The sequence below is a fragment of the Eleutherodactylus coqui genome, chromosome 4, assembly GCF_035609145.1.
Source record: "Eleutherodactylus coqui strain aEleCoq1 chromosome 4, aEleCoq1.hap1, whole genome shotgun sequence".
In the NCBI taxonomy this organism is placed as follows: Eukaryota; Metazoa; Chordata; class Amphibia; order Anura; family Eleutherodactylidae; genus Eleutherodactylus; species Eleutherodactylus coqui.
The window spans coordinates 257,004,442-257,025,086 of NC_089840.1; the positions used below are offsets into that span (position 1 = coordinate 257,004,442).

The 20,645-nt window shown below is 41.6% G+C and overlaps 2 protein-coding genes across 3 annotated transcripts in view; one reads left to right on the forward strand and one right to left on the reverse strand.

Moving 5' to 3' along the window:
• Positions 1–20,645, forward strand: part of DOCK1 (dedicator of cytokinesis 1) — a 364,042-nt gene that overhangs the window by 125,640 nt on the left and 217,757 nt on the right. The window lies entirely within an intron of this gene.
• INSYN2A (inhibitory synaptic factor 2A) overlaps positions 2,606–20,645 on the reverse strand; it is a 65,170-nt gene continuing 47,130 nt past the window's right edge. The window contains exons 3-4 of the mRNA XM_066601147.1: positions 15,845–15,916; positions 2,606–3,031 (exon numbers count right to left, since the gene is read on the reverse strand). Of these exons, the coding sequence (XP_066457244.1) occupies positions 2,848–3,031; positions 15,845–15,916 (256 nt within the window). The 3' untranslated portion in view covers positions 2,606–2,847. The remainder of the gene's footprint in view (positions 3,032–15,844; positions 15,917–20,645) is intronic.

The window sequence follows — 20,645 nt, forward strand, 5'->3', positions numbered from 1 at the left end:
AATCAAAAACTTTTTGGAAAGATGAGAATTGGCGGTCCATGCATTTTTTTTCTTTCTTGGCCTTAAATGATTGAACTTCCGTTCTACGCGTTACATTTAATCATCGTTATTGTATGAACGTTCACGCAGAAAATAAAATACGTGCGGTGTGTATCGCTAGCTATCAAATCCAGAATGGCAAATCTGTAGTCCAAATATCTCCATAGTTGTCAAAACTGTAAAAATCTAAACCACTGCTGACTCTAGGATTTATGTAGTAATCAAAAACCATTATAGTCATCTCTACGCTTTTTAAAGGAACTCTAAACATAAAAATTAGAGGAGTATTTCTTAAATCATGTTTCTGGGGTCCTGGGTTCAAATCCCACCAAGGACAACATCTGCATGGAGTTTATATGTTCTCCCCGTGTTTGCGTGAATTTCCTCCCACATACCAAAAATATATACATAGGTGAATAAAACATTTTGAGCCCCAATGGGAACAGAACCCAATATCAAGTGGTGTAAAGTATTGCCGGTCCACAGGATGGGTGATAAAACTCTGTCCATGGGGTTGGGGACCTATAGTGGTGTTCCGAGAATGGCGGTGCAGTATTCTCCTTCTCCTCTTCACTGCTTCCCCCATAGTGAGGAGGAGCTTGCATGGAGTGGCAGCTGAGCATGCATAGTGCCGAGCCAATGATTGGGTTGACACAGCACATGCTTGGCTGATATTCTATTCAAGCTCCTCCGCAAAGAGATGGAGAGGGAGATATAGGTCCTCCATTGGTTAAGGTTTCAAAACTCTTATCAGTGGAAAGCATTCTATCACCTAGCAGGTAATGAAACATGATTCTGGAAACGCCCCTTTAAATGATAAGTCAACTCAACTTGACGAAAGTTTTTGCCAGTTAACACGATTTTTGAAAGCCCCTGAGACAGGCTTGTAGAAACCTTGCAGAGAACACGATTGCCTCCTTACCTCTTCCATCGACCTTTACTAAAGGGCAGAGTTTCTATTCTTTGTCATTTCCTGTTGCAGTCAGAGCGATGGGGGGAGGCTCCTTCTGCAGCCCATTATATTACAGCCAGACGCAGGATTGTGAGGAGGAGGGAATAATCTACAGTTCTATAGTCCCTATTGTTCTCAGTTTTCATAGCAGCATTAGAAATCATGTGATCATAGGAATTACTGGAATACTTTTTTTTTTCATTATTTTTATATTTAGTGTTCCTTTTAATGGACCGGATCTTCTATTTTATAAAGGTGAAGTTAATATTGTCCAGATACCTACCAGCGCCTTTATTGTATTGTGTTAAGTAGATTTCGGCATCAATCGTTTTGTAATATATAGAATTCTTCAATATATAAATTTTATTTTACATTTCTGGGAAGCTTCTGCTCCGGTAGTGCTGTAGAAAAAAAAAATCTTTACTTTCAAACAGATCTAAGCTATAAGGTATATTGCAAAAAAAAAAAAAAAAAATTTTTTTTAAATATATATATTTTTTTTCTTTTTCCATCTCTCCTCAAGGGCATATAATAACTCTATTATTATACTCTACTAGTGAAACAATCCTTCATTCATTTACTTTTTCCTCCATTGAATAGTTAAAATTAATCTTAATTGGTCTATTTTTTTTTTAAATTACCTAAAAAATATCAATATACACATTTTTTTTAAATAGTTTGATTTAAACAGACATCGGATCATAAATGTAAATTCCACTTATCTAAATTATACCGTTTTTTTATTGAAAAAGTTGTAGATCGCTATGACCTATTGTAACAAAGCAGAATGCCAAATTAAGGGAAAAAAAAAAGTCTTGGCTTCTCTTACAATGATATGGCATTTAATACTTAGAAAACATTTGTAAGCTTGAGACCAAACCGTACTCCAACATTAGTAATGAAACCTTAGCCAGAACTGTATTGTTGCTGTTTTTTTTTTTTTTTTATTAGATTTTCCTTTTTTTTTTGTCTTTTTTTTAATTCATTTTCTTTTCAATATTTTTATGTTTTTTTTGGGTAAGAAAACATTAGAAATTAGGTCTAAGAAAACATAGCGTCCCATATCCTTGACCCTGTCAACGAACAATGAGATTAAAGGCATGTTCTGACTTTGGGATATGCCTGGCTGCTCTAACATGAGCATTTTAAATGTCTTTTTTTTCTGAAATATTAAAGTGAGCGTGAAAATGACTTGGCGGGGAATATTCTGCCGCATGGGAAGGCATAACTAATAATTAGTCACATCTTTTGAGATTTTCATTGGTCGCTGACCATTTGAAAATTTGTGCTTTCTCCGGATTTTTGATGTGCTGAAAACCGCACTCATCCCCCTGCTTGTATTTTGCGATAACATGTTAGATGAAAGATCCCCCCACCCCCCCGCCACCCTCATTTTTTTTCTGTAAGGCTATAAAACCTTTTCCTTTTAACTGCTTAAAATACCAAATTATAGCCATTGTTTTTTTTTGTTTTGTTTTAGTTTTTTTTTTTTTAGGCTTTACCAAGATAAGGGAAAAAAAAAAAAAAAACCAAAATTTCACATTTTCCATTTCTTTTCTTCACATTTGGCAATACAAATTTTTTAATCCAGGTTTTACATCCCGCATAGTGAACTGCTAGTAAAAGTTGGCATGGTGTTGTTTTTTATGTTTTTTGTTTTTTTTTATACCTTGCTCCTGCAAGTGAGTTGCAAGTATAAAGGCCTTTTTGGTACACACAGTAGATATCTGCATACTGACCAAACATATGCTTCTTGATAACCGCTCGTTAACAAGATTCCCCCTTTTGTTAATGGACTATAGTGTTTTCTTAGATATGCCTATGAAGGCCAGAGGCTCATGTTTCAGCAGCTTTAGCTAGAGGAACCAGAGTTTCCATCTTCCATGCTTCTTCGATTCTGTTTTGGATTTTTGCTTGGGAGTTGATGTGTAACTCTCTGCAGGATAAGGCAAAGGTGCAACCTGAGTTTCCTCAATGGGATGGAGTTTCTTTAAAACTGGTTGTAGTTTGTCTTCTTGCTGCTTAAAATCCAGTTCCACACTGAAATGTTGAAGAGATGACATTAAGTAAAACAAAAAATACAATTTAAATCAGCAAACGTATAAAATGTCTTTCGATGGTGAGAGCTAAACGTAAGGAAACGGGATTCATGTAATTAATCTATAAACAGGTTTTCCGAACATTTTTATTATTGATGACCTGTCCTCAGGATAGTTCATCAGCGGGGGATCCTTGACAATCTCTGACTCCCTATTAGTGCATTGGGGTTGGAGCAGGAAGTATAATAGATGGGCTTCACTCCCATTGAAATTAGTGGAAGTGATGCCTTCTCTTACACTTCTGGCTCCAACCCCCATCCCCTGATGATGCAAATGAGCTGAAATATCAGGCGCTGCTGCTACAAAATGTATGGAGTTGCACTTAGTGTGCAATTATGAGGCCACACTGCTCAACCCGGTGCAGCTGCTCTTTCAAGAATCTAATCGGTGGGGCTGCTAGGAACCAGAACCCACCAATCTGAATACTAAGGATAGCCTATCAATACTTCCAGAAACCTCCTTAACACCATTCAAAAAGGTTGTCCCACTTCTGGTTGTTTTGCTGCAGAAAGCAGACAGCTCCAATACATTGCACAGTGGCCAGGATCGGTACTGTCGGTTAAGTCCTATTCACTTTTCAATAGGACTGAGCCTGCAGTAACAACAGAGGCCACAGCGCAATGTGTGCAACTCTCCACTTCCTACAGCAAAACAGCTTGAAGTTGGACAAACCCTTTTAACAAGGTGCTTTATTGGGCAATTAAAGCATACCTCCCAAGTTTTGAGCAAAGAAAATAGGTACAACTATAGGGGTCCACTTGCAGGCAATACCCTCCGTATCCATAATACTGCTCTTCAGTGACCCCCTCAAAGTAATAGTGATCAAATCTAGTATGGTTGCATAAGTAGTGCAGTGTTGTAAACTTGCATTCGAATTATCGCATCTTCAAGTCCCCTTGAGGGGCAAAAAAAGAAGGCAAATGTTTTTAAATTAAAAAAAAAAAACACCTATCAAACTTGTTTTTTAATAACAAAATAAATAAAATACACATATTCGGTTTTGCCACGTTCACAAAGATCTGCACTATACAGAGTTTGGGGTTTATTTACTATTCAAAATACAAGTTTTCTGGAGCAAGCTACACAATAAAACTGTCCTACAGATTTGTCATTCAGTGATCAACTGGCACATTTTAAGACGGACTAGTCTGTTCTCGCTGTCTAAGTCTTAGACCGTATTAGTAAGTACTGCCCCATTATGTCTGTTATATCACTCGGTGAATGGTGTAACAAAAAAAGAGAAGCAAGAATTGCTATTCATCCACCGCCCAAAAACACGCAATAAAAAGTGATCAGAAAGTCACATGAAGTATAAAATAGTACCAGTGAAAACTACAACTCGTCCTGCAGTACACAAGTCCTCACACCGCTCGGTTGGTGGAAAAATATAAATGATATGGGTTTTAAAGGGGTTGTCCCGCGAAAGCAAGTGGGGTATACACTTCTGTATGGCCATATTAATGCACTTTGTAATGTACATCGTGCATTAATTATGAGCCATACAGAAGTTATTCACTTACCTGTTCCGTTGCTAGCGTCCTCGTCTCCATGGTGCCGTCTAATTTCAGCGTCTAATCGCCGGATTAGACGCGCTTGCGCAGTCCGGTCTTCTTCTTTTCTGAATGGGGCCGCTCGTGACGGAGAGCGGCTCCTCGTAGCTCCGCCCCGTCACATGCCGATTCCAGCCAATCAGGAGGCTGCGGTCCACCGAGGGTGAAGATCCCGGCGGCCATCTTCACCAGGTAAGTAAAAAGTCACCGGAGCGCGGGGATTCAGGTAAGCACTATCCGGTTTTCTTTTTTAACCCCTGCATCGGGTTTGTCTCGCGCCGAACGGGGGGGGGGCTATTGAAAAAAAAAAAACCTGTTTCGGCGCGGGACAACCCCTTTAATGTGTTTTTTTTTTATTGTGCAAAAAAAATATATAAATTTGGTATTGCCGTAATCGTATTGACCATATGAATGAAGTGAACATGTTATTTATACAGCACGGTGCATGCTGTAAAAAAAAAAGCCCGAATTGCTATTTTTCCGTCATCTGGATGCCAAAAAGCAAAATAAAATGTGATCAAAATGTCAAATGGTACCGATGGAAACTACAACTCATCCTAAAGTTTTCCACAGCAGCCAGTAATCACGTAGCCATTGGTTGCTGTAGATCAGTGTTCCCCAACTCCAGTCCTCAGGGACGGCCAACAGGTCATGTTTTCAGGATCTCCTCAGTGTTGCACAGGTGATGTAATTATTGTTGGTGCCTCAGACATTGCCACAGGTGTTCTTACCATAGGCTATCCTGAAAACATGACCTGTTGGTGGTCTCCAGGACTGGAGTTGGGGACCCCTGCTGTAGATGGTGTGGCTTGGCCACATGCAGCCAGCTGGGCAGTGCCGTCTTAGCCTGACATCAGTGACAAACTGCCATATTTTGTCCTTCATTTTGTGTCCATAATACGGAAGTGCGTCCCAGACTGACTGTGGGTCTCCTGACCTGAACTCCAAGCATCATAGCAACGTACGATGCTTTGCTTTTGGGTCAGGAGATACGCGATCAGTCCAGGACGCGCTGCCGTGTTTTGTCCTCTTTTTTGCATCTGCTGTACGGAAGTGCCACCTGCCTTATCTCACAAAATAATGGTAAACTACAATTCCCCACTTTACCAGCATTTTATCCCCTAATTATCCCCCTTCACTTCCCTATCTGTGATGCTTGAGGTGGAGAGGGACCTGCTCTTGCCTCCATTGCAGACTGCCACGAATTAGAAGGACCAGTGATGGTCATGTGACTGTGATGGTCCTTCATCCACTGTGTCTCTGTAACTGCACTGATGAAGGGAGGGAGGGTGCAAGACGTGCCTCCTTCCACCCAGGACTGTGGAACAGCATCCCAAAACCGGGACTGTCCCGCTGAATCTGGAATGGATGGGAGGTCTGTTAAAGGGCTTGAATGTATTTCGCTATGAGGCTAAACTAGTAAGAGCCTGCCTGGTGGGAACCAATTGCAAGTGGGGTGGGAAGGGTGGTTTGTGTGTATCCCCCTGTCCTAAGTGTGCACAGAGGTTGAAGTGAAGAATAGATCCTATTGAAATGAAGAGCTTGCGACGTGTCCTACAAGACAGACTACAGTCTTATTGCAATATCCTAAAAACGTATTTTACAGTCTCCAATAAACATTCTTCTCCCACCAGGTCTTTCGTTTTTAAAAAATATTTCTTACAGAATCCCTACACTGCAAAGTCTAAATAGAGAATTAAAATGTGAAAAATATCTACAGTAAAATCCTTTATTTTAATCTAACGATCTGTTCCATAACCGCTTTGTTTTCGCTTAGCCTCCGCTCATCATTTCTCTAAAAGTAAAGACTACAAATATATCTTTTGTGTACTTTAGAAGAATGTAGCTATTAGGGCTGTTTTTGCCAGCGGTATTGATCTGCCCGTAGACTAAAAAAAAATATTTCAATTTTATTTTTTTTAATAAAGCAAAGTCAAAGTGAGCGCTTCTTTGACCCCTTAAAACGCACCATGACGTACAGTTACATCATGGAAGTTCAAGGTTTGTACAGAGAGGAGCGGGGGTTGATCCGGCTCCATACAATGCCGGTAACTGCTTTTTCTTACCGATGACATTCACCTTACAACAGCTCCGATTAGCATGGCCGCAAATTGCTGCCATCAATGCTTACAGTAGCATTTAAAAGCTCTGATTGGAGTTGGGGGGGTCCTGAACGCCGCACCGCGATGAGATCACGGAGTGCCGTTCGGTTGTCATGGCAGTCGGGAGCCTTCTTAAAGCCCCCAGGGCTGCCATTGCAGAACGCATATGAAGTCATGCCTGTTGTGTGGCTTCATAGATTGCCTGTCAGATTGCGGTGTTATGTAATACTGTGGTATAACCTCATACTGCAGGAGATATTAAACCATCACAAGTTCATGTACCCTATGGGAACTAAGGCAAAAAATGTAAAAACTCTGATCTATCAAAGTAACATATTATTTTCCCCAAACAGTGAACTGTGTCAGAAAAAAAAAGGAAAAATGCACGCCAGAATTGTGCTTTGTTGGTCACCCCATCTCGAAGAAAAAATTCAGTAAAAAATAATCAAAAAGTGATATGTGCTCCAAAATGGCACCAATAGAAACTACAGGAGTCCCACAAAAAATGAGCCCTCACACAACTATGTTGACAAAAAAAGTTATGGTGGTAAAAAATAACTATTTTTTTCCAAAGATATTTTATGTTTTTTTAAAAGTAGTGCAGCAAAAAAAAAAAAAGCTATATAAATTTGTCATTTTACTAATCGTACTATTAGAATAAAGTTAGCGTGTCCTTTTTGCTGCATTGTGTTCACCATAGAATCAAGACCCCATCCCCATACCACCAAAGATGGCAGACTTGAGCTTTTTTTTTTTTCATTCCACTTAGATTTTTTTAAAGTTTTTCTTGATGGATAAATAAGAGTTATGTTTTTTTTTTTTTTTTAAAGTGGGGAACAAAAACTGAAAATTGGGGGAAAAAAGGTATTATTACATGCTCATACCCTTCGTGTTTGCACACATTCTAGTGAGTGCCGTTTGGTGCCCTTGTAAAAAACTATTGCTTTTAGGGTCATAATCTGGTACCTAATGAGAAAAACTTTGAGGGCTTAACTGCTGGGGCTTAAGTAACAACCTAGGATAAACAGAGGCTCATCCACATGACGCCAGCGGACAAAAGATGCCTTCAAAGAACAGGCCATTGTAGTACATCAGCGTCTGATTGGTGTAAGTAAAACACCAGGGTTCCCATCTTGTGGAAAGGCTCCTCCTACAGGAGGGCACAAAATCCTGTAATGCTCACAGCCCAGCATCGTGCAACTTGATTGGCAGGTCCACCATTGGCCCCCGTTCCATTCACAGATGAGAGCAGGCTAACCATGAGAATGTGACAGATGTGAAAAAGTCTGAAGACTATGGAGGTCATCAGGATCCAAAAGTGTGATTTTAAGTTTTTTCCTAAACGTTTTTGAGCCGTGTATAATGTAGAATTTTCTATATGTATTATATAATATACATTATTTTTTTTCTTCAATGTTTTTTTAACATTAAAATTCAAAGCGTATGTACTTTTTAGTAGTCTATGTAAGTCACAGATACGGTAGCTTCCAAAAATATTTGTCTTCTGTATCTCTAAATTATAGAGTTTAATTCAATAAAATATTAAGCATCATAAGGTAGGGATTCTCTTGATGCTTCTTCTTTCCTTTAAGCTCACGGCACTATTTAGTTCTCTAACACTTTTAATGCGGGTTTTAGAAAGCCTCGGAAGTCGCGTTGAAAACACGCTTTTTTTGACATTTAATACCCGATAATTGCTGCACATGGTACTGATCTTTCCCTTAAATGTAAGATCAAAAGCCCAGAGCTCTGCTTGCCAATTCTAAACTTTCTGATAAAAGACAAAACTTGAAAAGTAGACACCATCCTATATTTAAATGTTCTAGTCAAACATATTTGGACGCATATGGTGGAAAAGGCGGAAAACAAAATCTCTTCATATGGCTTCTCTTTTTCTGCGTTGACCTGCATTCTCAACGTAGTCAACGCAATCTGATTCTGTCCTAATGAACTTTCGGGATTGCAGCTAAATGTGTTCAGCCTAATTTGAGTCTACTAGCAACATTAAATGAGAATATCCATTAAGGAGAAGATGTAACTGAATAGAAGGCGCAGTCTACGCTGTAAACTGGTTTCAGATGAGCGTATATTAACATGTCCGTAAAACGGATCCATATTACGGATTTGTACAGATGACATTACGGATGTATGTTATCAGTATTCAATATGTATTGGCCATATATATTACTAGCTGATATACCCAAGTTAATTTGGTCCAGGTGTTTACCTGTTAGCCCGAAAAATTTTATGGAGTCATGGTCCCTTCAGAGAAACCGAGGAATAAAATATGTATACAAATAGAGGAGTGTTGGATTCTCCTCAGACTGCATGTACCGATATCCCTCTGCAGAATGTGCCACCGCTCCCACTCTCTCACTTTTTACCCAAAAAAGTAGCTCCCCTTTTTATTCAAATTTAACCCCAGACTGGAGGTTGCAGCCCCTTCACAGTCTTAAAGGCATGCTCCATCCATGCAGTCCATGGCCGCTTCCTTATGAACTTTACAGCCTTTTAGTATAAACACAGAGGTCAGTTATATTCTCCTCAGTATATATACACACAGAGGTGAGCTAGATTCTCCAGTATATACACACAGAGGTGAGCTAGATTCTCCTCCAGTATATACACACAGAGGTGAGCTAGATTCTCCTCCAGTATTATACACACAGAGGTGAGCTAGATTCTCCTCCAGTATTATACACACAGAGGTGAGCTAGATTCTCCTCCAGTATTATACACACAGAGGTGAGCTAGATTCTCCTCCAGTATTATACACACAGAGGTGAGCTAGATTCTCCTCCAGTATTATACACACAGAGGTGAGCTAGATTCTCCTCCAGTATTATACACACAGAGGTGAGCTAGATTCTCCTCCAGTATTATACACACAGAGGTGAGCTAGATTCTCCTCCAGTGTATATACACACAGTGGTGAGCTAGATTCTCCTCCACTATATACACACAGAGGTGAGCTAGATTCTCCTCCACTATATACACACAGAGGTGAGCTAGATTCTCCTCCAGTATATACACACAGAGGTGAGCTAGATTCTCCTCCAGTGTATATACACACAGTGGTGAGCTAGATTCTCCTCCACTATATACACACAGAGGTGAGCTAGATTCTCCTCCAGTATATACACACAGAGGTGAGCTAGATTCTCCTCCAGTATATACACACAGAGGTGAGCTAGATTCTCCTCCAGTATATACACACCACCGAAGGGGAAATATAGAAACATAAAAACAATCACAGAAAACGGCCATTACTTACTAAGGAGTGCATATAGATGCATCCTCTACCCATACAGGTAGCTGACTACCTAATGAGGGAGCTAATTGCACCTGTGCAGGACAATGATGAGACAGCCACTCACACTGCCTCTTGATAATGAGGGTGGCTGCTTGGTGTATACTCCCATACAGAGTGGATACAAAGTGGCAGACCATTCTGATACATGTAGTTCACCAAGCAGACCAGCAACCTATTAATGATGCCATAATAATTCAGCGGGTTGCCCTGCACTTCCATCAGTGAACCACATTCGTGCTGCCCCCCTGGAGTCTTAAAGCCACACTGCATGTGAATGATAGATAATAAATACAAGGCATTGGTTGGATTTTGGCCAAGATACATGAGCCTACACTAATCTAAATACATCATAGAAGGGGAAATATAGAAACCCAAAACCTCAATATATATATACACACAGAGGTGAGGTAGATTCCCCTCCGTGTACAGTTCATTTCCCTAGGTTTTACGGTTTCTGAGAAAGGAAGTATACCATGTATTGCGGATTTTCACAGTTTTTAACGCATAGAATTGAATATTGAAGCTGCAACCCTTTTACTTTTTCTAGTTAGGGCCTAAAGAATGCTCGTGCCTAATTTCAAGTTTGTACGACATCGGGAAGTTAGAAAATTAGTGGCCAGTCTGTCAGGGCTTACACCTTTTATATACATAGATTTTCTACTGGGCGATGATCGATATTGGCCAAATAGAAAAGAATAGCAATACAAAGGCAAAAACAGAAAAAAAAACAGGTCATGCGGTGTGTGTGTGTTTTTTTTAAAAAACAGTCCTGAATAGACTAGTGTAGGAGCCCCGGTCATTACATGCTGTTTGTTGTATGTGTGTACTGCTCAGCCAATAATAAGCTTCAGTGGTCACATGCTGTTTATAGCAAAGATGGAGAAAAAAAATTGAGGGTGGAGCATAACCCAGTGGAAAGTGGAAGGGATGAACCAATCAAGGTTCTGGAATTGTAAGTGTCTGAAATGGTAGAGCTGCTGCCTGCCAGACGGGGCGGGCGTGAATGTGACGAGGAGAAAGAGATAAAAAGCTGTCGATATAGGCGCAACACTCTAAGCTTGGTGAAAGCGGAAAGTCATGGATACGGTAATGAAAGCCCTTTTTTTGTTTTTACTTGGACAACATAAAAAAACAGCAAGTGAAAAGGGTTTTTGGGAGTCGGGTGTCTTCGTCAGTTCGGCTGGATTATAAAGAAATAAAAATTAATCCTATTTGTATAGCAGCAACTTATTCCACAGCGATTTTAGGTAATTAGTGTATTGAACTCACAACCTTCAGGACTGCATTTCTGCTGCCCGAACACACTGCGCCACACGAGGATTAGAGTAAAAAGAATTGGAGACCTGGGGGTGACACGGCTCCAAAGGTTTGTGGATGTGCCAGAAGTCGTCTACGCGACAGGGAGACCAGGAAGAAACTCCTTTAGACACCATCCCCCCCCCCCTTTGGAAAACTAGAAACCTTAAAGGGGTTCTGTAACTACAAAAGAAAAATGCTCTACTTATCTACTCCTCCCCCATCAGTCTACTTACCAGATCTTCACCTCCCTTATCTTCTCCAGTCTCCTGCAGTCCGGGGGCTCACTTCACCTCCAGCTGCCTGATTCTGCTCCTTCCTGTGAGGTTAGTACATTAGGTTGGCAGTCTGCCAATGTACCTTGCTCACAGGCCAGCAGGAGGACTGCCTATCTTCTTCAGAGATTGCTCATGCGAGCTATCTCTGAAATAGATTACAATTCCTTCCTAGGCAGTGAAGCTACAGCACAGGGATGTGACCTTCACTGACCCAGCAGGAAGGAGTTTGTGATAAAGCAGCCTTCATAACAAGCTGGGCCCAGCCTGCAGTGAGCTGATCTCGGGCACTGGAGAAGCTTAACCAGGAGAAGATGTGATAAGGAGACAGACCGGGAAGGAATAGGTAAGTTTAGATAATTTTTTTTTTTTTTTTTTATGACAAAACCCCTTTTAAAATGGATTTTTGAGTACCACAGTCTACCCAATGCAAAAGATAAGTAGCAGAATAAGAGGGGATCATGGCATGCTGAGACAGGAGAGCGAAGACAAGACTATGGAAAGGGAAATCCTTTAATGGTAACGTGTTTCGGTGCCAGAGGGGCATCTTCCTCAGGCTGTTTATAGCAGGCAATGTAGAAACGGCGTTTAATTAACCCGAGGCCTCTACCAGCCACAGGAACTGATCCTTGGTCAGGGAGTTTGGTCTCTTAGCTTCATTTACAGCACTATCTAAAGCTCTATTCTGACTCTCGGAGCGGGGGAGAGGAGGGGGTCCCAAGGGCATACGGGCAGGGATTGTTATAATGAGACAACCCCTTTAAATATCTCTAATCTCAAGATTAGTATTAGAACAGTAGTTAATGCTATAGCTTCCAACTAAGAATTATCCGGACTTCAGAACTACAGATGGGCCCTTCCTTAACGCGACTTATCCCGAGATGCGCGTGGCACAAGATGAAATAACACAAATGCCTACGTTGGATGCCATCTGCTGGTCATCTGTCTCCCATGGTTAAATAAGGCCGAAAATAAATGTATGCGGGTAACATCCAGGGTCGGCGATGGAATGTATCATTAGAGATTGGAGTCCTCAGCAATATTAAGGTCAGGGTGGACTCGTATACATCTGCTAACGGGATTTGGGACAATATTTATCTTCCACAGTAAATCCCTCTTTATTTATCCTCCTAATACAAAGGGTACAAAAGCCGTGACTATACGTGGCCGTGAGATGTATGCCTGGCGCCCCGGACTGCCATTATATTTATATCCTACTGGTAATAAATCCGCTCTGTTTGTTTGTTTGCACATTTATTCTAATTAACAGACTTGATAACATTAAAAAATAAACCAATTTTAAGTAGCGGTGCCAGAAATATGTTAATGTATATGCTTTTCTTCTTCATTCAGCTGTTACATAACAGATGGGTCTTTACTTGTTGGCAGTCAGGCTGTGCCACATATTTAAATCTCAGGGCACATGATTGTGTCTGATGACAGTAATCTGAAATCCCTACTTGTATGGAGACATTCCCTCTCAGAATAATCCATGTTTCTTCATTTCCCTTTCAAAAGCAAATACCGGATGACATGATGTTCTTTGTAATTCAAGGTAACGGGTCTTGGCGCTTTTCTGCTTGGCTTTAACCTCTTACCGTCATTTTGCGATGCTTGGTTCGCATGAGATGCATCACTAATGTCCGCTCTACGTTGAGGGAATTGAAGAGCGAGCCATTCCTTAAAGCGCTGATAATGTAATAGCTGCCTATAGAAGGGCTCGTTCACATCGGCCTGAGGGAGTTCTGTCTTCCTGCTCCATTTGAGGAACAGGAAAACTGCATCCTCTTATGATGGAACCGAAAAACTCTGAGCAGACCCTCATTGACTATAATGGGGTCCGTTCAATCTTTGGACAGCAGTCCAACGTTTTTCTGGAATTTACAGGACGAAATGGATTTTTGAAGTCTAATGAGGAGTTTTCAAAGTCTTACATTTTCCTTTACTCACACTTTCCAAAAAGAAAATCCCACAAAGCTGCAAAAATAGAACAAAAACTTTTGTACTAAGCCTTTCAGGCAACTTGTATCTCTGTAGGAGATTCATGTTATAACATTATGGCTGCCCGCTTGCTACATATGACTTTATACAGCTAAAATTGACCTAATTGATTTCCATATTAAATTAGTTGCCCACTTGTAGAATACTGATAGCCTTCCATAAGGAAGGGCTCTCAATAGTTTGGGGTTCTCCACGCAGCATCTCAACTGATCAGTTAATCGCCAGACCATTATGCTCCTGCACTGAGCTGATATCTGCAGGAAGCAGATAGCTCCATTCCCACTGCAATGGCCAGGCTGGCTATTACAGGCAAAGTTCCCATTCATTTCAGTGGGAACTTGGCTTGTAATACCAAGCCTGGCCATTGCAGTGAGAACGGAGCTGACTGCTTCCTGTAGAAATCAGCTTGGTCCAGAAAAAGCATTAGCCCGGCGAATAACCGATTTGGCGGGGGTTCTGGAGGGCAAACCCTAGCCGATCATGAAGGTAGGCCATCAGTTATTTATAGCTGGAAACACCCTTTAATATCTAGTAATGTGTGTTGAGGCCAGAATTTTATTTTTTGAAGGTTTTTTTCTGAGGCTTTGGTTGACTTTGTGCAGTACAACTATCATCACAATCTCTCGTTAGAGCGAATGTAAGCGACCAGTTCTATGTAAGCATGGCCACAACCGGTTGCCAAGCGAGAATTTGTTTACTAGTCGCTTTGCTTAATTTCAGCTCACCTAAAAATAGTCACTGGTTGATTTTGATTATCATCTGGTGTGTAAACGGGCAATGGTTTGTTTTTCAACAACTAGCCAATACTTTGGCAGGAAGATGTGTGCTTCCGCAGCCACTAAATTGACCAAGTAACAGACGCTCCGTGTAAAAGCTCACAAACGGTCATTCCTACACTTTAGAAAGTATTCTGAGCGACTATTGAGAGGATAATTTTCCCCTTGGATATTAAAAGGGTATTCTGAAAGTTTTACTATTGATTGCCTATCATGAGTATAGGCCCACCACTTGGGAAGCCCGCTGATCATCTCATTGTTCGGCCCACTGTCACTACTGCAGGCCAGGCATAGTCATCGGTGGTCAGGCCCTGAAGTGTAATAGCCAGCTTCAGTCTCGTTGAAATCAATCGGATCGATGCCTCCTATCACACTTTGGAGCGATGCCTCCTATCACACTTTGGAGCGATGCCTCCTATCACACTTTGGAGCGATGCCTCCTATCACACTTTGGAGCGATGCCTCCTATCACACTTTGGAGCGATGCCTCCTATCACACTTTGGAGCGATGCCTCCTATCACACTTTGGAGCGATGCCTCCTATCACACTTTGGAGCGATGCCTCCTATCACTCTTTGGAGCGATGCCTCCTATCACTCTTTGGAGCGATGCCTCCTATCGCACTTTGGAGCGATGCCTCCTATCGCACTTTGGAGCGATGCCTCCTATCGCACTTTGGAGCGATGCCTCCTATCGCACTTTGGAGCGATGCCTCCTATCGCACTTTGGAGCGATGCCTCCTATCGCACTTTGGAGCGATGCCTCCTATCGCACTTTGGAGCGATGCCTCCTATCGCACTTTGGAGCGATGCCTCCTATCGCACTTTGGAGCGATGCCTACTATCGCACTTTGGAGCGATGCCTCCTATGGGCTCACAGGCTGAGGAAGAGGCTGCAACTCACCCAAAGTCCATGGCTTCTTCAACCATTTGACCAATGTGGTTTCTGGCAGTTGACCCCCAGAAATCTGATATTGATGACCTATCCTTATAATAGGCCATCAATATCGAAGTTCTCTGATGGAAAGCAATGGATTTGCACTCCGTATAAAAAAAGTCTGAGCTCCTATCAATAAGCTGAGCAACTTCTGGCTGTGGGCTTCCTAATTCTCTGTGGGGTCAGCTAGTGTGGAAATGTCTAAGCAGTCATTGTAACTCTGGGATATGCAATTTCATCCAACCAATAGTTTCCTACGGCTTTTATGGCTACTCTTCAAAGTTCAGACTGTCTGAAAATAAAACCTGAGGGCATACTGTTGGGCACAGCTTGAGCAGCGGGGGAATTTAGCAAATGGGACACACAGGATATGGGGGGTATTTGCAAAAATAGATCCTTGGCTTCTGCTCTCCGTTTAAGCATGTACACGGTTCCTGTAATATATATGGCATTACTACATATTATTCAGAATGAACATGCATGCCAAATCAGAATGACACTTTACCTGTAGATGATACATGCGCTGTTCCTACACGTGTCACAGTTTGCTGTATCTTGGCCAGTCCGATATGATAGCCTAAATATAAAAAAATTTATATGAATGGAGGGAAACCGAAGAATTACCGTACCACAAAATCAAGATGCAGGTTTAGAGAGATCGGTCTTACTGATTTTGCTGTTTTGATTAGAAGAACATATTTAGTTTTAACCCCTCGGTGTAATGTTAAATTGAACAGCAGTATTGATTGCCTCTCAATGTATAGTGTCGTAAAGGGCAAAAATGGTTAAAACTGCTTTACATATAGGGGTCCTGGATGTATCACAGAGCTTGAGAGGGGGCAGGGGCCCATATGGACTTAAAGTGGGACCCATCCCCGGATAAAATCGGCGGACTTGGCTGTGTGACTCGGCATCCGCCGGGCCCTGCTGACTCAGCTCGCCATTTTTTTTTTTTCTTTTTCATACTGTAGTCCATTAAGTTACCCCCCCCCCCCCCCTCTCCCGGGAGCTTGGTACTCATTTTACCGACCTTGAAAGTTTTTTCCATCCTTCCGAGGTTGGTAAAATGAGTACTCAGCTTGGTAATAAATAAAAAATAAAAATTACCTGACTGAGTCAACCTTGAGCCTGCAACCTTCAGGTAGTGAGAGAAAGTTTAGGACTGCATACTGCTGCCTTAACACTCTGCACCACATGAGGCCACAAGTATAATAATAAAAGCATTTAAAAAAACAGAACATAAAGCAAATGCAGCATCAATACAAGGGAAATCCATCCCCTCAGGTCACACGCATAAGAAGTTTCCAAAGAAAACCAGGCTTATATGAACCTACAATAGGCGCAAACGATCTCATGTCATGTATATAGTAAAGTCTTACTACGTGACCGAGGATCTGAAAATCCCTGCGCCCCGACGCGCACTTTTCGCCCTTAGCTTCGTCCAGGGGCTCTTAAGTTAGTCTCCTTGCCTCTATTGTGTAAGGTGGGCCATCTCCACCACTCACTCTCAATGGGCAGTGTTGGACTTAATTGATAGTCTGATGTCACCCATTGAGAGTGAGTGCTGTGGACCACCCACTTAGCATACTGACTATGTCAGTACCAGGACCAAAGAAGAGTCCCTCTGGGCAAGTGGAGGGGAATTGGGATGGGGTCAGCAGGACCTTGTAGCCAACTCCGCTGATTTTATTCCATGACTGGTCCTCTTTTTACGCATCACTTCAATATTTTAGATTGAAGAATCCTCTTATTCTTCATGAATATAAGGAGTGAATTAAAATAATTAGCAGCCATCTTTTATATGTATTTTTTATGTGAAAAAACAGTCTCATCCAGGTTTCTATGAAATTCCAGCACCGTACATGGTTGAGTGTTTTTGAAGCAGGTGGATTACTATTTGGTTCGTTGAAGGGCTATTCCAGTGGGTGGTCCAGTGCGTGTAATTGACAATAAAAAGGTTAGCCTATGAACAACATTCATAGCCTATCCACAGGATAGACAATACATATATGATCACTACTTGACCGCTGATCACAAGAACGGGGGGGGGGGGGGGGGGGTCCTGAGTCTCCTTTTTGAATGAAGTGGTGGTCATGTATTCGCACTACAGCTGTAGTCTATCTCCATCAGTGCCCTAGACAAAAAAATATGTGATAAATATTAATGGGCTAACCTTTTTAATGGCGTATCTAATCAATATTGCGATAGTATAGCACTTTAAAGGAAGTCTATCGTTGCATATGAAGCCTGTAAATCAGCCCCAACAATAGACAAAGGACAGAATACCTTGATGATGATAATATAGCCTTCACCTAGAAATTACTTGTTTGCCACTCCTCGAGCTATGTTAATGAGCTACAAAGTGTCTGGTGGGTGGTCTTACAGCTCACACTGGTCCGGGCCCTCCCCTTGCCTAATGATAGACAATCCAGAGAGGACTGCATGGAGAACCAGAACCGCTAGGAGCTGCAAGACCACTCATCGCATGGCTTGGAGCTCATTAGCGTACAGCTTGCTGTGCGGCAAACAAGTACATTTTCAGTGAAGGCTGCATTATTGGGTATATATCATGTATGCTCATACTTCTCTCCTTAGGGCCCATCTATTGCTGGGGCTAATTCACAGGCTTTGTTTGCAATACGAAGGGATGGACTTCATGTCAGAGAGTTACTGATCCTATTGAACACCATTACAATCAGCTTAACTTTAGCCTGAAACTGCTGCTAATGGAGAACAAAATATTACAATTGACTACTGAAGAAATACGTCTATGTAACACACTTCTCAAGGAAGTCTCGCCTTAGGACCAGACCCCCAAACCTTTGTTCTCTTCTCTTCAACCAACTTTTCTGAAGAGCTTTCATCTTGGGAGAGACCATTCCACACCCATGACCTGACCCTGGAATGTACTCACTCCTTGTACCAAGTATTGATAATTATGTAGATCTATCCGATACAGCCGACTAACATCAGAGGATAGTATAATTGTTCAGGGGGGAACGCATGAGTAAAGGGTCAGTGCTTGGTGACCTAAAATGTAGCTATTAAATTCTCTATTCTACGGCTGTACGTCCTTTCATTTGCTTGTGAAGTGAAGGCTGGTTCCACTTCTGAAGACGTTTTATCCTTCACACTACAAAGGAAATGTCTTTGGAGTTGGGCTTGTTCCTTCAAGTGATAACAGGGCAATGTGTGCTGCAAGATGATAATGTAACAGATGGTAGATTGCGTCTTTATTTTATACACATATATAGATAGAGATATAGATATATATATATCTATCTCCATACTGTTATAAAATGTACTACTTTCTATACATTTCACCATTCTCCCATCTACAAGTCTTTTCTCTTTCTCCGGGTTTATGCCTTTCGCTGCCAGATGTTCCTGGACTGTTTTCACTTCTTCTGATTTAGTTTTTACACTTTTCATATGTACAAAGTAAATCCTAAATTATAAAAAAATACATTCCACACTAAACCCCTATATAAAGGATATCTGGTATGTTGTTATCTTGCCTGTCAGCTTTCTGTACTCACTGGCAGCTTTGTGCAATTTTGTATAAGCTGTGGAAGTTGGCGTCCCAGATGGTCCCATGCATGTTCTATCGGCAATCAATCTGAGGTCCAGGCGGCCACAGCAATGTTGTGGAGGCTTCCTGTGACCCCCTTGTGTGTGTGGCTGAGCATTATCCTGCTGGAAGCCACCATGAGAGGAGCACATGGCTGCAGGATGTCCTGAACATATTGCTGCACTGTCCTTTGTAGCTTTACTAGGGGTGATTGACTGTCGTAGGCAATGGCCCACCAGACCATCACACCAGCAGGGGGCAGTGTGCCGCTCCACAGTAAAGGCAGGAATAAGGGCTCAGCGTAAGGTCTCCAGACACGAATAAGGCCGTCGTCGGTGCCCAAACTAAGCATGGATTCGTCGCTGTAGACAACCCGGTTCCACTACATAGCAGTCGAGTTTTATCAGTCACCACACCACTGCACACTGCAGTGCCATAGTCCAACTCCCATAACTCCTTATTTTTTTCATTAACGGACCTGTGTGAGGGCTTGTTTTTTGTAGGATGACTTGTAGTTCTTATTGGTACCGTTTTGTGGTAAATGGGATTTTTGATCACTATTCAATTTTTTTGGAGACTGTGCCCAAAACACCACAGTTATGGCAATTATGACTAGAGACCCAAATGCTTTGAGTCCGCATTATTCGAGTCGAGCTTTTCGTAAAATTCGAGAGCTCTACTCAAGTAACAAATCGCATTGACTTCAATGGGAGTCTCGAGCATTTTTGTATGTGGGACGCTGGGTGCCGAGCTTTTTTTTTCTAGGTTTGACTCTCTCTTGCGCTCTGACAAAAAATTTGCCATTGGTGCACAGTGGGTAGGAGCCAAAACAGGCATGTCACAGCGGGGAGGAGCCAAAAACTCGGGCAGGGTTAAACTCGGCTTGATGCTCGTTCGAGTAACGAGAACCATCGAGTACGATAATACTCGAACGAGCATCAAGCTCAGCAGAGTATGTTCGCTCAACTCAATTATGCCATTATTTTTTTCTTATAACGTTCACCCTGTAGGACATATATTTTAATAGTTTAGACTTTTATGGATGCATCAATACTAAATGTCTATTTATTTATTTTACTTAAGAAATAGGAAAACTTTTTGTTTTGTTTTTTTTCTCCATTTAAAAAAATATATATATATTTAAAACCAAATTAATAAACTTTTTTAACGTGGGTTTTTTCACCCTCATAGAGGACTTGAACTAATATTTTGATTGTTTCTATAATGTAATGCAATACTTCAGTTATTGCAGTAGATTGTACATTTATCGATAAAGCTTTATAGACTGTAACACATGGCAGACGTGAGAGCTTTTATTAACCCCCAAACTGCCGTGTGAACCCATCAGCACCCCGCAGTTGTGTTGCAGACGGGTGTCAGCCGACGCGCATCAGATATGGAGCAGACTCTGATCCTAAGCCCTCTGTATATTTAAAGTGGGTGGTCCTTAACGGATTAATGGGTAACAAAAAGTAATTGTTACAGCAAACTTTTAACTACCCGGCTCGCTTCATAAGGCTGCTGTAATAAAATGTCTGAAGTACGACATACAGTATATACACAGAAGAGCACAGACACAGTGTGATAAGCTGGCATTTAAAAAGTAACGGGATATAAAGATGACCTTGGAGAGCGGTGCCCGATGGGACGATTCTCACTTGGCTGAGCGCAGTCTTTTTTTTTTTTTTTCTGTTTAGTTTATTCTCCCCACTTTTTCAAAAAATCTTAATTTTTT